The sequence below is a fragment of the Melospiza georgiana genome, chromosome 7, assembly GCF_028018845.1.
Source record: "Melospiza georgiana isolate bMelGeo1 chromosome 7, bMelGeo1.pri, whole genome shotgun sequence".
Lineage (NCBI taxonomy): Eukaryota > Metazoa > Chordata > Aves > Passeriformes > Passerellidae > Melospiza > Melospiza georgiana.
The window spans coordinates 31,678,030-31,697,374 of NC_080436.1; the positions used below are offsets into that span (position 1 = coordinate 31,678,030).

Below are 19,345 nucleotides of genomic sequence, written 5' to 3' on the forward strand. Positions count from 1 at the left end.
CTATGAGCAGCAGCAAGCTGCACAGCACCTCTAAAGACAGGCACTTATTTAAGATCCAAGAGTTATGATTTAGGGGGCCTAAAACCAATGAGACCAATGAAAACTCTGCTCTTAACTTCAGTGGGGCCCAATGAAGCCAAGAAGGCAGACAGTAACCTAAGCCAGTGTCCCACTTTGCCATGTTCCCTCTTGGAACACACTGTGGTTCCTTCTAGCAAGCATCTACACAGAAAGCAGCACTGAGCCCTTCCCTTTGCTCCAGAAGGTACAGGATGGAAACAACATCAGTTATGCAAGAGAATCCAATCTGGCCAGAGTTAAAAATACATCCATTACTCTGCAGGGTGTTTGCCATTCTCAGAAGAATCACAATTACAATTTAAGCTGGATATTCAGTGGCTAGATTTTTTCTTTTTAAATGATTTTCAACTACGTCCTTCGTTTCTGGAAGCAGAAATTTGCATCATAACTAAATCCATATCAGGAATCATTTCAGTTCTCATGATGACTTGAGTAAAGGAAGGCTTTACCTTCTTTTTTCCTAGAAACATTCCCATGTTAAAAGAAATCACTTCATGTATTTTATGCAAGTATTTCTTCAGCATTAGGTCTATTTTTACACAATAAAATTAGTAACAGCTCTCTTAGTGAGAAACCACAAGCATACCAGATGAGGAAGGAAGAGAAATAACTTGACTAATAGCATTATATAAGGAACACAAATGGGTTTATGGTCAACATGGGAGCTTTTCAGTCTCATTTACAGCCATCACCTTGACAAATCCCAAATCAAAATTTTAAGCTGAGTTTAGTGACTGAGTTGTAAGTCTATATTTCAGTTAGCTTAAGTTTGATCCCTGGAGTGTGCTCAGCTGGAAAAGGTTTGGTTTTGCTCTGATCACTGCAATATTAAAAGTTGGGCCTTGCAACACAGCCCTTGCCGTTCATTTTAAGCAAATGTGCCATGTGACATGGATAAAACAACTATGAAATGTATACAGAGCTAATCTCTTTCTCTACCAGCCCCATTTTGGTGCAGATACTGACACCACCACAATTCCCACCCCAAATCCTGGAATTGGCCAAGGAGCCAAATGTGCCGCAGACCCAGAAACAAGGAGGAACTAATCCCACTATTTTAACTTTTATTTTTATTCCCAGTTAAGCATGAAAATGCCCAATGGATATCCAAAACTATCACAACAAGATGGTTGTATAGAATATCACAAACAAGACAAGTAGGGCCTAAAACATTCCTCTGCTGGAGAATAGTTACCACTCAAGCACATAGTGCCAAAATATCCCACTTTTGGGACCCAGGAAAGCCCAGACAGATCTCCAGCATGAAAGAAAACAACCACCTACTCTTTCCTGGTCACCTGATCTCTAGGAAAGCAGAAAGAACAAATGAATCATTTTGTAGCTTTATTATCCCCCCCCACTTCTCACAAACGGACTATGACTTGCATTGAGATCTCAGTGCATTTCACAGCAAAAAAAAAATGTACAAGAGGATCAAAACAGTTGTGAATAAACCCAACTCTTTTTTTTTGCATGATTTTCAGTTTGTGTTGAAAGTTAACATGGTTATTTAAACCTTCTGATGCATTCTTACAATTGCATCTTCTCTATGGAAAACATCTTACCAGATCACACAGTTGTGAGTTTTTATGATGCTGGATCAGGGGCAGCCATTACCATGGCTGGGAAGTGGCAGATAATGTTATATACACTGATTGGAAGACTACATCAGAAGAAAAAACAGATTAAGGCACCACTGTTGGAAAAATTAAGGTAGCTTGTAGTTACAACAATAACGAAAGCCATAGTAAGTACTATTCTTAATTGCCAGCAATTCTTAGACTTCAATAAAATAGTTATAAAAAGGAGGAAAAAAAAAAGGATGTTTGTACCTGAATACAGTTTCCTGATATCTGATTGCGTTTCAAATCAATACTCAGTCCTCAGCATAATCAGATGTTTGTTTGGGTTTTTTTATGGAAAGATGAAAAACCAGGACCTACAGTCCATGTATTCAAGGTCACATTTCACTGCTTTGTTCTGAACAACACCACAGGAGAAAAAACAAAACAACCCAAAGGACAGTTTGTAACACTGATACTTCATCTCTGAAACTATTAGATGGGCAGAGAAATTTAAATACAAAACTGCATGTTTTCTGTTCATTTTGAAAGCCTTAGTCCTCAGGAAGAGAAGTTGGAGGAGAAAAAACAGGCCAGATCTCATTATATTATAACTTGAGAAAAACCAGTCACTCAAAGAGATTTAATAAAATTAGAGTTGAAAAGTGTTCAAATTACTTTTCCAATTCAAGTCAACTATTTCAAGTATATTAAAACGTTTCAGAGGAAAAATTTCTCCATGGTTACACTTCTAATTGCTTTTATAAATCCATAAAAAAGAAAAGTAGTCTCTACATACATCCCATATTCCTCCAATGCATGCACGCGCTCTCTCCGAAGAAAAGGTCGTCATGATCCAGTTGTTTCTTAATACTGATTTCAGGCACATCTTCCAAACACCCTTCCAGTTTTTGCCAAGAAGGTTAATTACAGGGCATAAAAGCAGCAATTTTCTGTTGCTGTTGTCTACATGTGTACTGAGGAGGTTTCAGTGATTAAAGAGCTTGACACAGATTCCAAAAGAGTTCCTATGTCACTCTAAAATCCAACCGGCTCCTTCTTCTCTCAGGCAGCTTTTGCAATCAGATCTACTTGGAAGAATCTTACACAATGCAGATAAAATCTCTTGGATCATACAAAAAAACAAGTTGGTTGAATGTACCTGGCAGGTTTGTCTCTACAACTTGGATTTTTACCTTTTTTTTTTAAATAGCTTTAAAGTGCCCTAGTATAGTTATTTCTTTATGCTCATTTAAACTTGCACAATTACATAAAAAGGGGACACTCAGTGTGATTACTGTGTTCTGAGAGACAGAGGAAAAGGAGAGGAAAACCAGAAAACTCATCTTAAAGCAGCTTTTTTCTAGTTACTGTCTGTTTGTTGAGTTTGTGCGGCAGAGACTGTTTTCCAGAGGGGTTTATGGTAAACCCAGCCATCTCCCTGCAATTTAAAGAGAAACCATGGTTAGCATAAAGACACAGCCTTGGCAGAAATGCCTCACACAGCTATGAGGCTGATGGCTGTGAACAGCAGAGGGACAGAGCTGGTATCTTTAACTCCTGCAGACTGAGGCACTGCAGGCTGCTCACACACCTGCAGGCTCCTCCCAGCCTCCAGCTCTCTGGGAGCAGGCTGCACTTGTAATTAACCCTGCCAAAAAGCCACTCTTCTCAACTGTGTGGTCCAAATCACTTTCAGAAGCCAAATAAGCAGCCAGCAGAGAGGCAGACACCCAGGATTATCAGCTCTACCTCAGCCCAACTGCTTACCTGGAAATGCAGTGCTCAGGATCATGTTTAAATGTTTTCTGAGTACATTTGTATCCTGGACTAGCAACAGAATTTCATCTTTTTCAGATCTAACAATACAACTATCTAATTTTGAGCTAATCATACTAACACAGCTTTAGAGAATAAAAACCTTCATGAGAGCTAGTCCTGAACTTGACAAAACAAACCTGGAATACATCCAAGAGAAAGAAACCTTTTAGCCTATGTTCTAAACCCTTATTAGATCACAGCTATGGGAAGAAAAGGGAGAATTACATTACTGCAGTGTAATAGATAAAGCTTTCACTGTAAGGAGAATCTAAACTACTACAGCATTAATTTAATTCAAGAACTCTCCCGTTGCAATGGTCTGTACACAAGCAAGGTCTCACCACATGGATCATAAGAAAAGCCCATTCCAAACTTATTATACCAGCATTCACCAATCCTCTTGGGCAGGCTGCATTTGCCCTTGCTGCAAGCCTTACTATATTATTACTATTACTATTACTAAAGTACAGGTTAAAACACTGAACAAATAAGCTCTATCCAAAATGTAATGTAGAAGAACAAAAGAAGTGGTAAGTTGAGAATGAATTCCTTCTTGCTAACAATAATATGTTGGGTACATAAACACACAACCTCAGCAAAATTAGTACTACTGATTATATTCTGTGGGTATTTACTGTTACAGTCTGCTCACGTGTGTATACACAAAACTATTTTCCATGTGCCATTGAGGAAGTGCTTGGTAAAAGAAATGGGACTAGGAAACTGGAAAACATTTTCATACAAAATCCAAGCATTTACAAAGTGGAGAATGAAGTCACACCTTTACAAGCTTAGGAATTCTTATGTCATCTTACTCCTGTGGATCCCACATAGCTAAACTGTAAGACCTAAGGCCAAATACTCTATTCTGATAGGACACAGACCCATATGTGCCCTTGCTTGCATAACAGCTCTGCTTCTATCCTCATCAATAGCAGGTGACTGCTTGGAAACTTACATCTTTAAGGAAGTATTTAGTACACCAAGGAGTTTCTGTTTCAGCACGAAGCCTCTCTTCGTTCCTCTGCCGCTCCTCCAGGGCTCGCTTGTGCTCCGTGGCCTTGTCGATGTCTCCATCCCGCAGAGACTCTGTCACATGCTGCCACAGCCTCCTGCAACATCAGCTGGTCACTGCACTGCTTCAAAGGCTTCCCAGGCAGCACCTCACACTGCAGGATCACTGTGGAACAGGAGCACTCTCCCCACTTACACGTGACAAACCAGCCCAGGTCAGAGCACTGCAACGCAAGTGAGGGCTCATGGCCAAGTCAGACCTACATCAGCAGCTGGGAGCAGGTAGGAAGGGCTCTGAGGTTCTGGCAGTGCCAAACTAATGTCTGTTTGCAAACCCTTTAAAGCTGCTATTGGAAGTGTTATTCAACAAGCAGCTTCTTGTGAGGATGTCAGGAGCTGCCCTGCTGTGTAGCTGATGGGTAAAAACAAAACTAATAGGGAGATACTATTCTCTGGTAAACAGTTTATGTACTCAAAAAAACCTTTGCTCATAAATAGGAGGCAAAATAAACAACCATGCGTCTGCACTAGGGTTTTGCATTTTCCCTTGATTTTTATTTTTAGAAAACATAAAAATATTAGGATGACTGCTGTTAAGCACAATCTACAAATCTACATTTGCAGCTTTTCCTAAGGCACTCACCAGACTGCTTAGGACAAAAGGGGCCAGACAAGAGCAAACACATACTCTACCTAGATTCAAAGGGGCCTTGCTTCTCCAGGGGCCGGACTCGTTTCCTTGTCACAGAGAGCTTTGTCAAGTCCACATATTTGGTCTCCCCGTTGCTGTAGGTGAACTCAAGCACGCTGTTCCACTCCCCCTGCACTCTGCACACCACCGTGTTCGTCACGTTCTGCTTCACTTCACCTGTGACTCTAGGAGAGAAATTTATGTTTAAAAAGCCATGGCTGAAGAAACCTGAGGACTCTTCCTTGCATAATCACTCAATCCTGAATGAGTTTCCAACTTGTCACACTGCCTTGAAAAAGGTTAGTTATTTGAATTGCATTTTTGTGTGGAGAAGCTCAAAGAGCAAAGTGACTTTCACTCACTGCTCTAGTTCTCGTCATCTTACCCAGTAAACTCCATTTTTGGCTTCAGCTTGTTTCAATATCAGGAAATTGAAAATAAAAAAGAAACTAACACAGGCTGATTCACATAGAACAAGCAGTTGATAATTTCCACTTGAAGTACCACATCAGTTACATAGCTCAGACTTAAAAAATTAAAACTAAACTTTCTAGCAAGAATATATCTCACTACCTGCTGGCACTTCATCTCACATCTTTACACTTCAACCTTCTTAAGTAGGTGGTCTGATTTTCATGTTGATCACATAAGCAGCAGACACACAAAGGCAGAAGCAAGGTAGGAAACTAGGAATCAGGAGAACTGCTTTTGTTCCCTGTGTCTTCCACAGAAACCTCTGCCAATAACAAGATAAGGAAAGTGTCTTTCTAACATGCAGTGCTTCATTCAAAGTGTTGCATAATTCTGAAGTATCACCATAATTACACATATTTTTCTTCTCATCTTCAAGACCTATACAAAGACCTCCTGACATCCACTTCATCCTGACCCAGTTTTTGAGCATTGCTTGGCAAGCAAATTGCCAGTCTCAAACAGAACTTTTCTCCTACAAACAAATAAAAGGGTCTGTGCACTACGCAAACCAGACTTGAGACATTCTCAACTTGAAATGTACTGCAGGATTCACAAAGGATATCACCTCTAGCTCCAATTAAACTGCAGTTACCTGTACATAACCTCCCTAAAACTCACCACTTTCCAGCCCTCCTGCATTGCATCAGTGCTCACACAAAGCACAGGCTACATCTCCTTCCACACTTCCATTGTGTGCAGCTGAGGACAGCCAACTTGCACACCACCACCTTCCTCTGATGTCCTCTGAACAACTGCATCCCAGAGAGAGGAAAGCAGCACTTCTGTGCTCCCACACTCAGAGCAAATGGGAGCACAGGACACAAGTGCCACTTCCCTTCTTCCACGCACACTGGTCACTTCCCACTGTGCCTGCCCCTACCCGTCCTCTCCAGCTGTAGCATCAAAATAGAGAAATTCATCTCTCAAGCAATGACATGAGCATCACAGGTCAGACCTCCCAGCACAGGGAGACTGGATGCCAGCCAAAGCAGACCTGCAGGGAATCTCCAGGGCAAGGGGGGAAGGCTCACAGCCATCTCACAACAGGAGGCAGCTGGTAAGACTTCCATCATACCATGGTCCAGCAGCTCAAACCTAAATTAACCTCATGAGAAATATCTTTAAAAACCCAGACTGATAAGTATGTGCTGCTCACACAGTTGGTTTTTTTTACACAGTTTTCTTTTTTTTAAATTACAAAAATTTTAAGATTTGTTGAAAAAAAAACATGAGCAATAAAAGCACATTTACAATATTTTTTCTCTATGGAAGTTAAGTAGTACTAACAATTACTGAAAACAGCAGAAAGAGCAGCTGACAGGCAAGCAGCCTTAATTTTGTGCTGCTTCTCATCCTGTGACTTCCACACCTCACCAAAGCTCTTACACATGGTGGGCTTGCTGTCCTCCTCCCAAGAGATCTCTGAAAGCCTGAATCCACATGATGTCAGAGATCAGCATGGTCAGACTCTGCAGTAACTTCTTCACAACTGTAACAGCTTGATTTTTTCCAAGCATTGTGAGATAAGACAATACTGACATCCAGTATTTTAATATCATTCTCAAAATTACTGCCTCTTCTCAGCTGAAAGTAAACCAAGTTATATCCCTCACTACTGAGGTGCAGAATTGAACTGCTCCATTAAACTCCCTGTATTTCTCTGGGTTGCATTGCTCTGACACACAACCACCACAGACCACAGTATCTGCCTGAACCTGCACTTGTGATAAAAAACTGCTGGCACTTATGTGTAATCTTGGCATGGCTGATACATGTCTAGCTGTCCATTATCATTATCCTCTATTTCATCCAGCTAAAGAGGTACAGGACCAAGGAGCCAACATCCAGCTAAGGCCTAAGAACAAGGGTCACTCTACAAAAAAATCCATATCATTGCCATAGCAACTCCTGTGAGCTCTGAGTAACCATGACAACACTGCTGCTTCCCATCAAGAGATTCTTTTGGCAATGTCCAATCATCACCATGTCAAATTTTCAATAGTTACAGTACCTTGAACAGATCTCTCTTTAAAAAGCCTCTGTATCTGTGACTAACTTCAGAGAGACAAATAACAAAACAGTTTCCAAATTAAATCACTGAAGTAAAAGTACATCTTCTAACTTATCTCTTATGACACAAGAGTAGCTATTGCAAAGTGGAAGATACATTGTGAGCCAGGGAAAAAGCTCCAAATGATGTGTCACTTTCAAATAGCACCAAGTGAAACAGAACTACATGTAAGCTTCAGTTCTTCAAAAGTGAGATCAGTCTCATTTCAAACAAACAAAATGTTCTCACCGATGCAACTTGCCACCATAGAAGGGCTTGGTATGAAAGTTAATGCTTGCAGAATACCCAGTTTTTGCACAGTTAATGTTGACTTTTCCTCCCAGCTCTACCCAAGGAACAGTTAAAATTGAGCGGGCATATGCACAGGGCAGAGAGAAGGTGTATTCCTCCCCGTGTTCCAGGAGATGTAAGACACCTGTGTGAAGAAATACAACAATCTGTAAACCACTACCATTTCAGAAAAGGCTAAACAAGTTGTTGAAATAAACAGTCAATATTACATCTGCTACCTCTCCTCATAGCCCCTCATACAAAAAAAGAAAATTAAAAAACTCACATAAGACTGACACTTATTAGATTCTCCATACAAACATTTTCCTGGAAGCACTAATTTGAGTAATGTGCATTTTGGTCTCTTTTGGGAAAAGACATTTATCTCACTAATACTGTTCCATAAAATACAATCCCATGGTATGCACACGCTTTTCAGTAGTGTATATAAGGGATGGTCACTCTCTTACTGATGGCTCTGGAGCACAGCAAGACTTACACTGACAAAAGGAAATAACAAAAGAATTCCCTGAACTGCAGATCCTGAGGAAGGCTAATACTCCTGCTTTCCCTTTCTATAATCCACCTTACCCAATCTGAAAGCAGGAAGCAGAGACAATTCTCCTTACTGCACCTCTCTGCCAAGACAAACCCAACTTCTTCCTGACAGCAACCTTGGCAATAAATGCCAAGAATCTCATTAAATACTACAATTTTTCTTTGTGTTTAAAGATTAGTGAGTTTGATTCCTATAAAGAAACTAAAAGCATAAGATCTCCCTCTTACCCTTACAAGGAAACAGACAACACCTAACTGCTGCCTGCCCCAGCCCACAACTCTGAAGCACAGTACCTCTGGATGTCTGGCATCAGCACAAACAACATGGGAAATCCTGAAAAAAGTTCTGATTTGATAAAGAGATATCAACTTCAGAAATTATCTGTACACTCAAAGATGTGCCTTTCACATACCCTGGCATTCCCTTGGTCATTCCCTTGCCCAGAGTGTAATTTATATGCAAGTGCCTGGAATCTCTAGGTACTGGCCAAAATACACATAGGGTGGGAGAGGCTGTCTCATCTTGTTCAGTAAATACTAATAACTAACGGAAAATTACAATTTGAGGGCAGTTACCCTTCACTGTCCCTAAAAGATCCAATTTTTCTAGTTAAAGAAAATCAAAATGTGCAATACACATGAATATTAAGAGCAATACACAGAAATGCAACAACACTTCAATCTAATAAATGTCTGATGCAAATTAATTTACAAATCATAAATATCAGTTTACATTGCACTAACTGACCTTTGCTTAAAAGGCAATATTTTATTTCCAAATATAATCCTGATTTTTGGCAAAGCATAAACCGTTTTTTCCTCCCGTATGAAAATTTGCTGTATACAGTGACGATTTGTATATCTTGAAAATAGTATCAAATTTCCCATCAAATTTGATAGTTTAAGAAACAAAATTTTGTTTAAAATTTTATTTAAAATTTTATTTAAAATTTTATTTAAAATTTTATTTAACAATACTAACATTGCTAACAAATTTGTATTTTAACAACCCTCTAAAATGAACAAAGGGCAGAATTTACACTCACCCTCGCCAACCATCGTCACTCCTATTGACATTCCTAGGAATTTACTTTTTGTCCAGACGTGGGCGTTGACACACATGTTCCTCTCCACACACTCAGCATAAAACCCTGAGACAGGGGGATGGTGGGACACCTGCTCAGCCACGAATTTCACCGTGTAGCAGTCCGGCTCCGCTTGCCCTTCCGCATCTCTGGGCGGAGCGAGCTGCTCCGAGGCGGAGTGAGCAGAGCAGTTGGTGCCGGCCTCGGTGGCCACGCTGCTCTTGGGCAATCTCCAGGAGCAGTGGAAGGTCTCCCCGATGATGGGGTTGTAGGGCTTCTTGGCGATGGCTCCCTTGCGGCCCTCGTGGAAGGAGGTGAGGTAATACTCCACGAAACGGATCATCCTCTCCTCGGGGCCGCCGCCGTTGGTGATGGCCACAAAGAGATCGGGGTGCGACATGAAGTCCGCGTACATCTCCAGCAACGAGCGCTTCTCTAGAATGAATGTGGGAAGAACCACCTGAAAATGAAAGAAAAGCCATAAGCCAAAAGCATCTAGGAAGGAAAATAGAGACAAGTGTTTTATAAGAGAAGGCCTTGGCAGGAGGATGCTGTCCTGCTTGGGACACCACACTTTCAGAGAGCACTTTCTTGTTCCTCTTGTAAGATGCGAGCAAAATCCAGTGATCTGAAGCTCCAGAAAAGCAATTTACATGGGAAAAAAAGCCCAGTGAGTACAAGTGGTACTAAAGAGGTTGAAAGGAACTGAGCATCAGGTAAAAATACCCTAAGACATGAAAGAGCTGCAAAGAGATAATGTGTCCCATATATGTGTGAAAGAGAAAACAAGCATGAAGGAACTCAAACTTCAGCAAAGAAGGTTCAGAGCAGAACTTAGGAAAGGTATGGTCTAATGGAGAGGAAAGCTGGGAAGCTATGCCAGCTCTGGAGAGCTTGCAGAATCTCTCTTCACACAGCAAATGGGACAAGCATCCATGAGAAGGAGCATAGGATGGGGTGATCCTGTGCCTCTGAGCAGAGGTACCTTATACTTTCACAGTTACATTCAACCCTGTCCTTCCTGAGCCAAGGGCAACTCCCTGGGGTGAAAGGCTGTGGGTATCATCAGTGTTTTCATTCTCTGCAGTAGGAACAAGCCCCACATAGCTAAACTTACATAACTGACATAACTAACTGTTGTAAACAGCAGCACAGAGAATCTCAACCATGGGATCAAGACAATCCATTGAAATCAGATTTAAATCTATTTCAATCTCTTCTTCAAAGAGAAAAAGCACAGATGTAAGACTTCATAGCCATTCAAGTTAAACTGAATATACTTGCCATGCTGTTACAACACTAACCTTGAGTATTAAGTGACTTTTCACTACAGCACCCTGATAATTGAATCAAGTACAATTCTAACAACTTCATTACCTGCTTTGAAGTCAGATTTATTAACTTCAGTGTTTGCCTCCTCTGAAATACACATAATTCTCCCTACACAGCCAAAAGTCACCTGGGAGACAGGCTTGACAATTTATTTCAACTAAGAGCAAAAGATACCCTAAATCCAATCTTCAATGTAAGTGATAGAGTGACTTCATCAGAGTCTTGTTAAGCAGCAGGGGTTTATGTCTGACCCACAGACAGCAGGGCCTGCTCAAATCATCTTTTCATTTTGCCTCCCAAGCTGTGAAACATAAGCTGCACAATACAAGTGTTTCTAGGGGCTATGTAGCTAGTGCTTAAAAAACATAGGTTTAAAAAAACCCCAATAATCCGTAACTCTGAAATAGAGTGTTTTCTTCATTCCATGCTACTGTAAAATCCATTTTTTTATTTCAAAGTGCTTAGTGCTTATGGCAAGAAGTCTTTACAAGAATGAATTGAACATAAGCTGGTAGCAGCCTGATTTTCCCAGATTTGCTGCCCAAGTTGTCTAACAGCACCTGAGTGTTAATTTTTCCAAGCTGCTTGCTTTTGAGATCTGCACTCAAGTGTTAAATCCAATTCCCTCCAGCATAACTTTGTTCTTGCCTGCTTGTGAGCAAACACAGAAATGAGAATAGAAAAGAGGTTTAAACAGGCATCCAAAGATAGATGGGGGAACCAAAAGAAAACTTCTTTTCAGAAGCAGCATGGACACAGGTGTAGGGTTATACATGTTGTGTGAAAAAACATTATCAAGATAGAAAAGAGATCATGGAAAGAAAGCAGAAAGATAAATATGAGAAGGCTGAAGAAAACAGCATGAAAAGACTAAGGTTCAAACACTGGAAAGAAGACAGGCCATCACAGGAAAGGCAGCAGAAGCACAGTAGAAAACACAAGGAGAAGGTAATAAAAAAGATAGAGTCAGCACATTTCACCTAAACCTGTCTCAACCTGGGACATCAGATATTGGGACCTGATGTTGCTACTGGCCACAGTTTCACATTGAAGTCAATACTGCTCAATACAGGAGCTGAGTTTTAAATGATGCCTCACTTTTACTGCAGCCAATTCTCACACTTCAGTTACTTACTCTTGTTAAGTCCATGCCAAGTTTCAGCTGAGACAAAAGATGCAAGATAACGCTGCGCTGCTCTTCCACCGCTCCTAGGTCATCTTCCTTATCATCACAGATATCCTCCAGCTCCTCATCTGGATTTATTTCTTCAGGTTCCTGGAATAAGAGCCATAAACTTTGCTCAAAGATGTGACTGGCCAGACAGTATTCAAAAAGGACTTCATATTGTATTTAACTGTGTATGTATGAAAAAAGGCTAAATAAACCCCTGCAGAGAGCTACACAATGGAATCTACACCCAAGATAAACAGCTGAAGAATTTGAATGGATATGAAGATAACTCAATGCAGATTCCATCTGGAGGATTCAGGCTCAGATTTCTCACCCTCTCTCATATGGGTCATGGAAAAAAAGAAAAAAAGCTTAAAAGAAATTCCTGTAAGTTTTGTGACTTCACAGAATGTCAAGCATGTAACACACACACACAGAAACAGCAAACCAAAAGCTAGCAGCAATTCCAACCACCTCAACAACCCCCTCCACCTCCACACCACTTCAGCCTTTCCAGTGCTGCCCTCAGTACTCCAAGGGCTGCATCAGACTGTAGTTCTGAGTTCCCTGACTACCATCACACCTGGCATCTGCAAGCTGGGCTGCACAAGCATTATCATGTTGCAGTGAGGGGAAATATGTAAAAATGAAAGAAAAAAAGTAACTTTTTAAAAGCAGCATCAATAAAATAACAAAACTCCAGGCATACACACACACTGCAGGCGCTCCTGTCTGTGTAACTAAAGCAGGCAGACTAGAAATCATATCTGCACTGTTTTAACAACCACCACAGCACAAGCAGAAAGCCAAGCACTTCAGGCAGGAGGGATGCTGGCACTGCTAGGGCTCTGAGCTGCATCCTCCTGGACAAACAGCTGGAGGGAGGCAAATGAGAGGGGAGAGGCACTGGATGCCACGGGAAGGCAGCAATTTGCCTTTGCCTAAGCAAAGCCTTTGTCCTGGAGCAGCTGCCCTGGCTCAAGGCAGATTTATCAACACTCAATCACCAAAAGCAGGGGGCCAAGCCCTCACACAGGGCTCAAATCCTGATGACAAGTGCAGTATCACACAGGTGACTCCTTTGCAAGAATGCTGTTCTGCTCTCAGAAATAAGGGAGTTGAAAATACCTACAGGGAGTGATAACACCTGTCACACCTCAGATACATGACGTACTCAAACTGTGACTGCCTTAATTACTGAAAGGAAGGAATTAAGTGATTTAGTTGAAAGCTCCTAGTTTTGTTTCATCTTTTCTTTTTTTAACTTAGTAGAAACTACTCTGACCCATTTAAACATCTACAAACTACAGCAATTGAAAAAAATCCTTTCCATTTCAATTTTGCTTTAAGACAGCCCAGTGCTATTGCAGAGATATAAAACAGCACATTATCTTTTCACAGTTACACAGTCTCAGCCAAACAACTGTGTGAAACCAACTAGCATAAAGAGGATGTAATTATGATTTTCTAGCTTAGTTAGGAAAACATGCTCTTCTTCATAATCCCTGCTGGTTTTTTACTTCACTGTTTTGCAATTCAAATCCATTTTGTCAGTTATAATGATACAGACTGTAGCTGAAAATGATACAGACTGTAACTGTATTTCAAATGTACTAAGACACCCCACAGTCAAATGATGAGAGTTGCTCAGATTAAGAAAAACAGATGCAACAAGACCTAGAAAAGAAAGGGAAATGTAATAGCTGAAGACCAGCAATTTTGTCTTTTGTCTGCTTAGGCAGTTCTTCTTGGGACTATTTTGAGAGTGTCACGAATTTTATTTAGGCAGTATTCCCTTGCATTTCATCTAAAACAAGTAAATAATGAAGTGCAAAAACCCTATTTCATTGCCTTGCATTACCACCCCAACTGGCTCCCTCCACTTGACAACAAGTTACATAAAGCAGCAAAAATCTGTTGAATAAACAAGGTAGAGAGTTTCACTTACTGCAACTGTCCTCACTCCTCCTCCTACACAACTAACCCTAAGTATGAGAGCAGCTGTCGTTAAATCACTTCCACATAACACGATTGAAACATTTACAGGTATTCCTCCAAATAATTCCCCGCAGAAATGGGATGTCACATTACCTTACCCTTGTTAGCTGGCAGGGCTCTGCAATGGACTGCTCTTCTCTGACAGATGCTGCCTTGTTTATCTCTGCTGGGAAATTCTGAGCTGCTCCATTTTTGAAGTGGTTTGCCAGGGATATCTTCGGTTCCAACCAACTGATTGTCGTTCCTGAAGCAAAGGAAAGTTTGCGCTGAAGCTTGCTCATCCTCTGCAAGGTCAGCAAACAGCACTTTCCAACAAAAGAACTATTTCTTGTGGAATAAGCCAGAAGCAGCCAACTCCTCCTGCAGCCAATGCCTCCAGCAGCCACGAAACAAAGGTGGTGCAATGAGACACCACCTTCAGTGATCATTAGCACAAACACTGGGATTGGCGAGCTGTAATACATGCAACTTGGACTGGAGAAACTAGTTGGTGTCATGAAAGGCGTAATCAGACACTACAGGAGGAGCCTGGTATCATGGGAATGTTAAGCAGCCCTTACACTTCTCTTTAGCTGGTACCAAAATTAAAAACAGCTTTCCACTTATCAGCTTCTAAAACCCAGCTCTGTCATACACCAAAAAGACCAAAAGCAGAAGTTTTGTTGCCACTGTTTTCTCTGGAGAGGGTGCTTGCCTTTTCTCAGCTGCAGAGAAGGCAGGCACACACTGTTGAATAAATAATAGCTGTCAAAAAAAAAAAGAAAAAAACAAACCTGCAGGGCTTGGAAAGCTATTACCCACCTGATGATTCCAGCATCTCTAGTTACTCCCAGTTAATTTATCAGAACGGGTCGGGTTCCTCATTAATAATACAAATGTTCCATTCTTTTTCAAAGGGCAATAAATGTACAGGTGATTCCAATCAGTTTTTACTGAAGAATACACAAACTGACAAACCATCTTGGCTGGTTTGCAAACACAGAAATTATCAGGAAACCTGAATTTCTACCACAAGATAGCAGTTCCCTGTGCTATAGTAAGACACCTATATTAAGGTGTCTGTTGTCTCTTCCCATATGATACACAATCCTCTATTTCCAGATCCCTGCTACCTGCAACTAGGTCACATCCTCAACCAAAACAGGCAGAGTAAGCTTAATTCAGATTAACAGCAGCATTTCCACCAGGAAAACACAGGAAAAAAGTCCAGCTTTGCTATATGTGACAACTTTTCCACAGCCAGGCAGCTTATTTTCATCATCCGTCACTCATTAATCCACTACATCACAAGAAACAAGAATTCCTGACCATACCAAATAAAAGCTATTTAAAGAGAAGTTTCAAAGTAAAAAAAAAAAAATAAGATGCTCAAAATGCTGCTATCATATCTTTTTGAAAAGATTTTACTTGTCTTAAAAACCTCTCCATGACATCTGCTTTCTAAGCTGTAACTTTCAACATGCTAACCTCTAACTGCATGTTCTAGGCTGCATTTCATCCACACTCTCTGCCTCTGTATTAGCTTGAATTTACCCAACAGCCTCCCTTTAATATTTTCTATCAGCTACACCTAAAATAACCTTATTTGTTACATTTTCTCTTTATTTTTTGCTGTTAGGAGGTTTTTTGAAAGATTTGAGCTACTACCTGTGTCTGAATCCTTGTGAATGGACAAGATACCACCTTAAGACTTCTCTTCCACTGGAACAGCACATACAAATCTGCTCTCAGCTGTTTTGCATAGGCACAAGCCATTCTCCTTACTTGTGACATCCTCCTCCCCTACAGTCCTCACCAATTGCTTTTCAAACAGTTGCCAGCACTTCCTCCCTGGCACACTGCAGACCTCTTGAGTTTTCACTTCCTACATTTTTCTTCAAGAGTTGCAAATTGCTGTTGCACAAAAGCTAACAGGTGGAACTTTCTTGTTCATCTTTAAGTTTGTGATTCAGAACACACTGATGTGTTGGGGCAGTATTTTCAGTCTTTTGATTGCTTTATTTTTTTGTTTGTTGGTTGGGTTTTTTTTTTGTCATCTAATAATCTATAGTAAACTGGCATTCTTACAGTATTTCTAGTCCTTGATTTTTAAGCCTGATTGCACCAGTTGAACCAGAAGTATCCCTCCTTAGTCAAGAGGAGAAATCTAAGCTAAATGGATTTAAAAATACATAATTTTTTAAAGTTCTTGACAATCCTTGAAAGGAACAAATGTATTGCAGTGTCTTGAGAAAGGCCACAGCAGGGGGGAGATGGAAGGCTGCAGAAAGACACATGCATTCTTTTAATGGTCTCTTTTAACTCTGGCCCCAGTAATGCATCATCCAATCTGCTGATCCTCTCTTCTCCATCCATCCCCCCAGGATATCACTGGAAATCTTCAAGATTTGGACATGTTCAAGCAGTATTTTTAGATTCAGCCATAACAGGCAGATACCAGCTGAATAGCAGCCAGTGAATTAAAGCTTTTCCCTGCATGGTTTAAAAAATTAAAAACCTACATCACTTGTCAAAAAATCCCCAAACCAAAATTATCTTCTTAAATTATTACAGTGGTCCTCATAGGACCCTACTTATGTCCCCAAATACAAGTCAAAAAACCACTTTAGTAGTGCATATGTGAAAATGCCAAAATAAAAATACTTCTGATGTGCATCTCCCACAGTTATGCATCAACAGTGAAAAAATTCACAGAGAACAGGAAGAGTTCTTTCAGCAGAACTTCAGAGTTCAGACAAATATCTCAAGAATTGCCATCCAGTTTTTTGGGTTTAAAATGAAACTTTGAACTGAAATACAGCAAAAAAACTAAATCAATCTATTCACATATTCTCTTTTAATGCCACTGGTGATTTCAGAATCAGAAACACTTTTAATATAGTTTTAATACTTTTGCGTAACATTTTTTTCATCTTGGAAGTTAAATTAATTACAGCTCAGAAATAATATGCCAAGGCAAAGCAGGCACCACAAATATCAGAGGAATATGGGATAGATAAGGAGAGAGACAATTTATGTGTGTTCTTTGTTAGACACTTACTACATCTACTACTTACTACAAAGGCAAATTGATCTGTTGTGCAAAACAAGCATTTGAAAATCCTATAAACCTCACAAAAAGCCACAAAGCAAACACACGAAAAAAGGCACAATAAGATGCAGAAGAATTTACAAACAACCACATTCAATTCCATACACAGCACATGAATCAGGTAGAACAATTCCACTAAGCTCTTACTTGCATTGAAGTGATCAATTGTGCAGACATGGCAACATATTTGTCTGCTGCCTGAATGCACATATTCCACACTGATGAGCAGTAGGGTTTAGGGGGTTTTTGTTTGCTTATTGAGGTAGTTTATTGAGTAGTTTATTAGAAGAGATTTTCTATTTTTTCCCAACCTTTAAGCAGCTTTCATTTACTTACAAGTCCATTCTGGCCTCAGAATAGAATACAACACTTCTCCTTAGACCATGGTTTAGACTAAGGCAGTAACTCAAAACAAGAATACTGATATTTAAACAGTAACAGTAAAAATCAGTGCAAATTTAGAGTTTTGCATTTTAATGCTTAACTGGAAATGGAAGCTACACACATGTAAATACCAATAACAGGTATTCAGTGTGCAAAAAAAAGAATTAAAAAAGCATTACATTTGGCAGAGATGCAGTGGACACATTGTAGAATCTGCAATGTCATCAAATTCCCCCTCCACTATTACAATTATATCCCAAGGGCAGTCTTTGTGTTGGGGTGCCTTACATAGTTTATTGTGTTGTGAGATGTTGTACAACAATTAGATGTTACACCTATGCAGCTGCTGCCACAGACTTCCTGACAGAATAAATGCTTAAAAAATATATATTCAACATGCACAGAGTTCCACCCAACACAAGCTGAGGTCTGGAAAAATTCACAAGAAACCAGACAGTCAGCAGTTTCCTTTGCCCATGTGTTAGTGGAATGAACACTTCTGCCAGGAAAGGATTTGTATTTGCTGTACTTGAACCAGAGTTCTGCTCTCTGTGAGCACCCATACCCACCTGCTGGTAAGGAGCCCTTTTGTTGAGAAGCATGCTGTAACTGGAGAATATGGAAACAGTCATTTAAGCAGTTCATGGTTGCCATGGAAGTTGCTTTGAGCATCAATAGGTCCTGATCCAAGGATGTAAGGTGACCGGAGGCAGGAAGGCATTCTATGCTCCTGATCAAGTCTCTCTGCTGGCCCTCAGCCTGAGACATCATCTGTCAAACAAAACAGTCACTTGTCAGGTGGTAGAAGTGTTGTGTGATACCTGCTCAGCTGTGCTTGCACAGGTTTTGGGACAATAATAAAACTACAAGGTAACAGATAGATGTAAAATTACCTGTACTTTTTCCTCTTGACTTTGAGAACTACTACTACAGAGTCATTAAATGCATGGTGAATCTACTCACAAAAATACATGGCACTTTATTAACAAGCAAAAGAATATCAAAGTGACTTTAAAAAGAAAGGCAAAGATGAATTTGAATAAGACACTTGTTGCAGTAAATATCAAACACTTTCATGCCCAGTTGATAGGGATGGGGGTGAGAGGGGAATTGCAGGATTACAAATATATGAAAAATATGAAAGCTAAAATCCTAAGGCATCACCCACATGCACTCTGTGTGAGAAGTAATTAAGCTCTGTGCTCTGCACAGCCTGGAATAGGATCTACTGTCTGCAGGCATCAAAGACTTTTTTCACTCCCTGCAATCAGAGGTGCAGTATTTTAACAGAGAAGATCTGTATTCCTCATTTTGGCTCAAACCAAAAAGGATCTTCATTTATTGCCTGCATTGACACCACACTGATTATCACCATCTCAGCATTTACTTTGCAAGGAGGGAAGAAAAGCCAGCAGGATTTTCACCTTCATTCAGTGTTCAAATTGCAGCTGTCCTGTGCTGTTGTCATTGTTCCCCTTGCTCTCCTCCCAAGCTCCTTTCCTCCTTCACACACCTGAATCACAGAACTCCACACACCTAAATCACAGAATCTGCCCCCATGAGGTACAGGGGCAAAGCACACCAGCCATCAAGCAGCACTTCCCTCTCTGTTTTCACAGAAAGAAAATATTACCTGATTTTGAATCACAGGGATGAAAACATCTTACACAGCTAGTCCCCTTTCTGTGGAGGAACAAGCACTGCCTGCAATCATTGTGGGTTCTGGTAGTGAAGGTAAATGC

At 40.4% G+C, this 19,345-nt stretch overlaps 1 protein-coding gene across 1 annotated transcript in view; it reads right to left on the reverse strand.

Annotated features, from left to right (window-relative positions):
* Positions 1 to 1,136: 1,136 nt before the first annotated feature.
* The window catches only part of OSBPL11 (oxysterol binding protein like 11), a 39,269-nt gene continuing 21,060 nt past the window's right edge, over positions 1,137 to 19,345 (reverse strand). The window contains exons 6-13 of the mRNA XM_058028415.1: positions 18,173 to 18,374; positions 14,227 to 14,372; positions 12,095 to 12,235; positions 9,589 to 10,087; positions 7,943 to 8,129; positions 5,172 to 5,354; positions 4,423 to 4,576; positions 1,137 to 3,084 (exon numbers count right to left, since the gene is read on the reverse strand). Of these exons, the coding sequence (XP_057884398.1) occupies positions 3,007 to 3,084; positions 4,423 to 4,576; positions 5,172 to 5,354; positions 7,943 to 8,129; positions 9,589 to 10,087; positions 12,095 to 12,235; positions 14,227 to 14,372; positions 18,173 to 18,374 (1,590 nt within the window). The 3' untranslated portion in view covers positions 1,137 to 3,006. The remainder of the gene's footprint in view (positions 3,085 to 4,422; positions 4,577 to 5,171; positions 5,355 to 7,942; positions 8,130 to 9,588; positions 10,088 to 12,094; positions 12,236 to 14,226; positions 14,373 to 18,172; positions 18,375 to 19,345) is intronic.